Source organism: Pelophylax lessonae (genome assembly GCF_965119305.1).
Source record: "Pelophylax lessonae genome assembly, chromosome: 12".
In the NCBI taxonomy this organism is placed as follows: Eukaryota; Metazoa; Chordata; class Amphibia; order Anura; family Ranidae; genus Pelophylax; species Pelophylax lessonae.
Genome location: NC_138779.1, coordinates 14,761,168 through 14,768,476, shown reverse-complemented (window position 1 = coordinate 14,768,476; position 7,309 = coordinate 14,761,168). Strand labels below are relative to the sequence as shown.

The 7,309-nt window shown below is 46.2% G+C and overlaps 1 protein-coding gene across 1 annotated transcript in view; it reads right to left on the bottom strand.

Annotated features, from left to right (window-relative positions):
- Positions 1-317: 317 nt before the first annotated feature.
- PHF13 (PHD finger protein 13) overlaps positions 318-7,309 on the bottom strand; it is a gene marked incomplete at its 5' end in the record, with an annotated part of 55,478 nt that continues 48,486 nt past the window's right edge. The window contains 1 exon segment of the mRNA XM_082274048.1: positions 318-668. Coding sequence (XP_082130174.1) covers positions 442-668 — 227 coding nt within the window. The 3' untranslated portion in view covers positions 318-441.

Below are 7,309 nucleotides of genomic sequence, written 5' to 3'. Positions count from 1 at the left end.
GCTTTTTATATGACTACAAAACTAAAGTTCAACTGCAAGGTTAACAAAATAAACTTTACTCGGCGACAAGCACGAGTCCCTGTTCGCTTGAAATCCCGTATATCATTTTGGTCTAGACCGATGGTGATACGGGAGGTTATTAAGGTAAAGTCTCATCATCGGCATATAACCCACGGTGCCCTGCGGAATCGGGTAAAGATCTAAACATTTCTTGTTTTTCAGCCGCCTGCATTTGTCCCATAGGCAGAAGTCATGAAGGACTCACGCATTTCCTTCTGGGCCGTCAAAAATAAACCAAAAAACGAACCACTGTCTGTAAAAGTGTGCCCGTTGGAATCATAAAAACGTCCTTTTTGTTTTTTTGCATCAGCCCCTGTGCGTCTGTTGCGGCTTAGCGTCTCTACGCACACTGATCCCTTTTATATAAATTTTTTGTTCTGTTCAGTCCAGGAATAACTTCCTACATCCCATGCGCGAGCGGTTTGATCGCCGGATGTCGAATTTGGTGTCTCGGCACTTTTGGCAAATGTAAATCTCTGGAACGTTGGACTTGCGGATTTTGGCACAGGAGAGGTGGATCCAAGTATTGCACTCGTTACACTCGATCATCGGCCGACCGGCAAATGGCTTCATGCAAAAACATGTGACAAGGTACCAAGATTCGTCATCTGAAAAAAAGAAAAATATATACGTTGTAGACACACATTACATCTTCTAATCACTAAAACATACACCAATATACATACTGTATGTGTTGGTGGACATTTCGTCACCCCATTACACATAGATGATGGCGGACATTTCCTCACCCCATTATACAGAGATGATGGCAGAGGTTTCCTCACCCCATTATACAGAGATGATGGTGGAGGTTTCCTCACCCCATTATACAGAGATGATGGTGGAAGAGGTTTCCTCACTCCCATTATACAGAGATGATGGTGGAAGAGGTTTCCTCACTCCCATTATACAGAGATGATGGCGGAGGTTTCCTCACCCCCATTATACAGAGATGATGGTGGAGGTTTCCGAACCCCCATTATACAGAGATGATGGTGGAAGAGGTTTCCTCACTCCCATTATACAGAGATGATGGCGGAGGTTTCCTCACCCCATTATACAGAGAGGATGGTGGAGGTTTCCTCACCCCATTATACAGAGATGATGGTGGAAGAGGTTTCCTCACTCCCATTATACAGAGATGATGGTGGAAGAGGTTTCCTCACTCCCATTATACAGAGATGATGGTGGAAGAGGTTTCCTCACTCCCATTATACAGAGATGATGGCGGAGGTTTCCTCACCCCCATTATACAGAGATGATGGCGGAGGTTTCCTCACCCCATTATACAGAGATGATGGCAGAGGTTTCCTCACCCCATTATACAGAGAGGATGGTGGAGGTTTCCCCACCCCATTATACAGAGATGATGGTGGAAGAGGTTTCCGCACTCCCATTATACAGAGATGATGGTGGAGGTTTCCTCACCCCATTATACAGAGATGATGGTGGAGGTTTCCTCACCCCATTATACAGAGATGATGGCGGAGGTTTTCTCACCCCATTATACATAGATGATGTTGGACGTTTCCTCACCCCATTATACAGAGATGGTGGAGGTTTCCCCACCTCATTATACAGAGATGGTGGACTATTCCTCACCCCATAATACAGAGATGATAGTGGACATTTCCTCGCCACATTTTACAGAGAGGATGGTGGACGTTTTCTCAACCCATTATATATAGATGGTGGACTATTTCCCCCCCTCCCTCCACATTATACAAAGATGATGGTGGACTGATCGTCACCCCCATTACACAAAGATGATGGTGGACTGATCGTCACCCCCATTACACAAAGATGATGGTGGACTGATCGTCACCCCCATTACACAAAGATGATGGTGGACTGATCGTCACCCCCATTACACAAAGATGATGGTGGACTGATCCTCACCCCCATTACACAAAGATGATGGTGGACTGATCCTCACCCCCATTACACAAAGATGATGGTGGACTGATCCTCACCCCCATTACACAAAGATGATGGTGGACTGATCCTCACCCCCATTATACAAAGATGATGGTGGACTGATCCTCACCCCCATTATACAAAGATGATGGTGGACGTTTCCTCAACCCATTATACAAAGATGATGGTGGACGTTTCCTCAACCCATTATACAGAGATGATGGTGGGCGTTTCCTCAACCCATTATACATAGATGATGGTGGGCGTTTCCTCAACCCATTATACATAGATGATGGTGGACTGTTCCGCACCCCATTATACAATAATGGGGTGAGGAAACATCCCCCATCATCTAACACAGATGTGACGATTTCCTCACACCACAAAACTTAAATGATGGTAGAAATTGCCTCACACCAATATACATAAAATGATGGTGAAGCTTTCCTCACACCTATTCGGAGACTCTTCCGGTGGGATGGGATTCCCTCTCACCTGGATCTCTTAACTCAAGTCAGATGTGAAGGGAACAGAGATCCCAACACATTCCACCAAGTAGACACAAAAACGTAAGGATATTATGGTGCGGACTGCCAATGTGTCGATAATAGTGGCGTGTTAACTGGGTAAAAGGGAAATACTGTTCTCTGACTGGGAATGGCCACCATTGCGATTTAAAAGACTTTCATTTTAATTACTGTAAGTAATTTCCAGAGATGGCTTGCAAGAAGAAACGTCAGAGTAAAATGGGGGATTAGATGGCTTCCTGGGGACTTTATTTAATGTGAATGAGAAGGCATTATTGAGGCCATTAATGAAACTACATAAAGAATGAACTGAAGCGATGGTTAACTTAAATTACAGATTAACATATGAAAGGTTGCTTAATAAGTATTGCATAACACAATTTAAGAACTAAACTTAAAAAGATACCTTTGAATGCCAGGCAGTACTTGCTTTTCAGCAAACATTTACATTTCACGGCCAAAACTTTGTGAACACCTGACCATCGCACTTATATAAACTTGTTGGACACACCATTCCAAAACCAATTTTCATTCATATGGAGTTGCTACTCTTTGTAGCTACAACATTCTCCATTCTTATGGGGAGAATTTTCACAGGAGTTTGGAGTGCATCTGGGAATTTTTGTTGCCCCTTGAAGAGAAAAGCTACCAACAACCGGTGTTCCAATTAATCCCACTGATGTTCAGTAAGGTTGAGGTCAGGGCTCTGTGGAGGACAATTGCGTTCCTCCACACCAAACTGGTCAAACTATGTCTGTATGGAGCTTTGTACATCTTGACTCTATAGGGGTGTCCACATGTTTAGCCATATAAATGTACAATGCCAAGCAATTCACTTTTTGACGTTTTATTTGTTGGCGGTACCAAGGATTTGACACAATTTAGGGTCACTTCTCATTTAGCAAACACTAACACCCTTTTACTTACCTGCCTTATTTTAAAGAATAAGTGATTTTTTTTGTTTTGTCCCCCATCTACTGACCTAACAGATCCCACAGCCTCCTGCGGTTGTTGATATCCAGTGCCACATGTCCTCTCTCACTAGCTGTGCCTAGGCAGTGGTCTTCGATGGGGCTCATTTACCTTCATCTTCCAGCCAGAAGACACAAGGAGACGAGCCCCATAGACTTTTATGGTGCCCATCTACCTCCATCTTCCAGCCGGAAGACACAAGCCCCATAGACTTTTATGGTGCCCAACTACCGCCATCTTCCAGCCGGAAGACACAAGGAGACGAGCCCCATAGACTTTTATGGTGCCCAACTACCTTCATCTTCCAGCTGGAAGACACAAGGAGACAAGCCCCAAAGACTTTTATGGTGCCCAACTACCTCCATCTTCCAGCCAGGAGACACAAGGAGACAAGCCCCTTAGACTTTTATGGTGCCCATTTACCTCCATCTTCCAGCCTGAAGACACAAAGAGACAAGCCCCATAGACTTTTATGGTGCCCAGCTACTGCCATCTTCCAGCCCGAAGACACGAGGAGAGGTGCCCCATAGACTTTTATGGTGCCCATCTACCTCCATCTTCCAGCCGGAAGACACAAGGAGACAAGCCCCATAGACTTTTATGGTGCCCATCTACCTCCATCTTCCAGCTGGAAGACACAAGGAGACAAGCCCCATAGACATTTATGATGCCCAGCTACTGCCATCTTCCAGCCGGAAGACACAAGGTGACGAGCCCTATAGACTTTTATGGTGCCCATCTACCTCCATCTTCCAGCCGGAAGACACAAGCCCCAAAGACTTTTATGATGCCCAGCTACTGCCATCTTCCAGCCAGAAGACACAAGGAGACAAGCCCTATAGACTTTTAAGATGCCCATCTTCCAGCTGGAAGACACAAAGAGAGATGCCCCATAGACATTTATAGTGCCCATCTACCGCCATCTTCCAGAAGGAACACACAGAGACGAGCCCTATAGACTTTTAGGGTGCTCATCTACCTCCATTTTCCAGCTGGAAAACACAGGGAGATGAGCCCTACAGACCTTTATAGACCCCAGCAACCCTCATCTACCAGCCAGGAGAAGTTTGCACACGCACAGACAGTGAGAGAGGACTTATGGAGCTGGAAGTCAAACACAGGAGGCTGTGGGAGTCAAATCTCGATAAGTATGCATCTGCAGAAAGGTAGGGTGGGCTCTGTTAGGTCAATAGGGGAAGGGGGTATAAAGAATGAGTGCACTTTGTCTGAAAGTGCACAGTATGAGGTTTCTGAAGACATATTAAATGTGAATTTGCTTGCCATGCTGAGGAAAGATTTCAGATTACATCCTGTCCCGTCAGGCCAAACCGTTACCAAAACAGAATCCCTGAATCAAATTCTATCAAAACGCATTACCGAAAAAGCCTGATCACCCGCTTTGCTCCCATAGCAAAACAGGAGCCATTGCTCCAAGCTAACCTGTGCCATCTTTTCGTTTGCAATAAATCAAGGAGAGAGATGAACACAAATCTTCCATGGTGTCACACATTGCCTGGGCACCCTTCTTCATTACAAAAACATGAATTGGCTGGATAATACATGTTCATTAGCCATTTGTTTTAAAACACTAGACTTTGCCATTAGACCAGCTTTCTTCTTTAAAGCAGATACCGCTGATAAAAGCAAATAAATAAAAACCATCAAAGTTAAGCAACCGAGCTTGCAGCAATTTCCTACAGGTTCACTTCTGCTTATTTTGAAGAGGAAGACGCAGTCTATCACACTTCCTGCTGCCAGGAGAACATCCGTTCATACAGAGAAAAGAGGTTAAAAAACAATCAACGGCAACCAGTGGACCCCTCAGACGGTTAGGTACTACAACACTTAAACCTTTCATCTCTTCTCTGGGTGCCCAAGACGGGAACAAAATGCTAGTTACAAACATAGCGGCCATCTTGGTTGCCAAATTACCACTTCAGGGAGTGAACTGCATCACGCAAAGAACCCAAGTGCTGAGGCCGGGCCAAGGCCAACACCGAGGTCAGGCCGAGGGGCCAAGGCCAACACCGAAGCCAAGGACTCCGCCGAGGCCAAGCCGAGCAGCCATACAGTAGTCAGAAGAAATTTGTGATCCAGAATCAAGATGATTTTCTTGATGTTCACTAAGAAGCTGCCATTGCTCGTCAGTTATTTGGCACAATGCTTATCAAAATGGCAACCTACAGCCTTCTCTATTCCTATAACTGCACCTGACAACTGTTTTTAGTGTAAGGCAGTGGTCTCCAAACTACGGCCCGGGGGGCCAGATGTGGTCCTTTGCTTGACTTTATCTGGCCCTTTGGACACTATTTTTGCCACGGATATGAGAAATTATTCTTCGCAAAGATACTAATAAGACATCATCTCTTTTGAGGACATCTGCAGTGGGGAATTATTCCTCCTATGAACACCAACAATGGGGCACTGTTCATTTTACTGACACCAATGCTGGGGTGCCATTCTTCCCACTGACATTGGGGCACTCCACTAACACCAACAAACTATTCCTCCCACTAATACCAATAATTATCGAATTTCTTTTCCCGCTGATGACCAAGCCAGATACATTATCTACTTCCAATGACATTGGGGGATTTTCTATTCCGAATGGCCACAGTCCGACCCCCCCTAAGGTCTGAAGGATAGTAAATTGGCCCTTTGTTTAAAAAAATTTGAAGACCCTGGTGTAAGACATTGTCCAAGTCAGCCTATTGATATACGATGTACAACCAACTAGACTGCTAACAATATTCAATTCCACACAAGAACAAAAGGAAGCCCGCAGTTCACCCTTCTCTGTTCCTCCCACTGACACCAACGATGGGGCACCATTCCTCCCACTGACACCAACGATGGGGCACTATTCCTACCACTGATACCAAAGATGGGGCACTATTCCTACCACTGACACCAACGATGGGGCACTATTCCTCCCACTGACACCAACGATGGGGCACTATTCCTCCCACTGACACCAACGATGGGGCACTATTCCTTCCACTGACACCAATGATGGGGGCACCATTCCTTCCACTGACACCAACGATGGGGCACTATTCCTCCCACTGACACCAACGATGGGGCACTATTCCTCCCACTGACACCAACGATGGGGCACTATTCCTCCCACTGACACCAACGATGGGGCACTATTCCTACCACTGATACCAAAGATGGGGCACTATTCCTACCACTGACACCAACGATGGGGCACTATTCCTCCCACTGACACCAACGATGGGGCACTATTCCTCCCACTGACACCAACGATGGGGCACTATTCCTCCCACTGACACCAATGATGGGGGCACCATTCCTTCCACTGACACCAACGATGGGGCACTATTCCTCCCACTGACACCAACGATGGGGCACTATTCCTCCCACTGATACCAACGATGGGGCACTATTCCTACCACTGACACCAATGATGGGGCACTATTCCTCCCACTGACACCAATGATGGGGGCACCATTCCTTCCACTGACACCAACGATGGGGGCACTATTCCTCCCACTGGCACCAACGATGGGGCACCATTCCTCCCACTGACACCAACGATGGGGCACCATTCCTCCCACTGACACCAACAATAGGGGCACTATTCCTCCCACTGACACCAAAAATGGGGGCACTATTCCTCCCACTGACACCAACGATGGGTTACTATTCCCCCCACTGATACCAACGATGGGGCACTATTCCTTCCACTGACACCAATGAAGGGGCATTATTCCTTCCACTGACACCAATGAAGGGGCACTATTCCTCCTATGGACACCAACGATGGGGCACTATTCCTCCTACTGACACCAACGATGGGGCATAATTAC